The sequence below is a fragment of the Aptenodytes forsteri genome, unplaced genomic scaffold (assembly GCF_000699145.1).
Source record: "Aptenodytes forsteri isolate BGI_AS27 unplaced genomic scaffold, ASM69914v1 Scaffold419, whole genome shotgun sequence".
NCBI lineage: Eukaryota > Metazoa > Chordata > Aves > Sphenisciformes > Spheniscidae > Aptenodytes > Aptenodytes forsteri.
Window position 1 is genome coordinate 190,063 of NW_008795256.1, and position 203 is coordinate 190,265.

The 203-nt window shown below is 71.4% G+C and overlaps 1 protein-coding gene across 1 annotated transcript in view; it reads left to right on the forward strand.

The window, feature by feature from the left end:
• LOC103898803 (DNA-directed RNA polymerase III subunit RPC3) overlaps window positions 1-203 on the forward strand; it is an 8,628-nt gene extending 8,425 nt beyond the window's left edge. The window contains exon 14 of the mRNA XM_009279156.1: window positions 32-203. Coding sequence (XP_009277431.1) covers window positions 32-203 — 172 coding nt within the window. The remainder of the gene's footprint in view (window positions 1-31) is intronic.

Genomic DNA, 203 nt, shown 5'->3' on the forward strand with positions numbered 1-203 from the left:
CTCTTTCCCTAATCGCCTTCCCTCCCCTCAGCGTCACGGAGCTGAGCGATGGCTCCTCCAGCACCGCCCAGCTCCCGACCACGACCTTCCTCAGCGCGGCGCCCGCCGAAGGGGGGGACGCGGAACGGGTCAGCACCGGCACCAAGTTCGCCCTTCGGCTCTGGCTGGCGTGCCTCGGGAGGCAGGGCCGAGCCCGGCCCTAG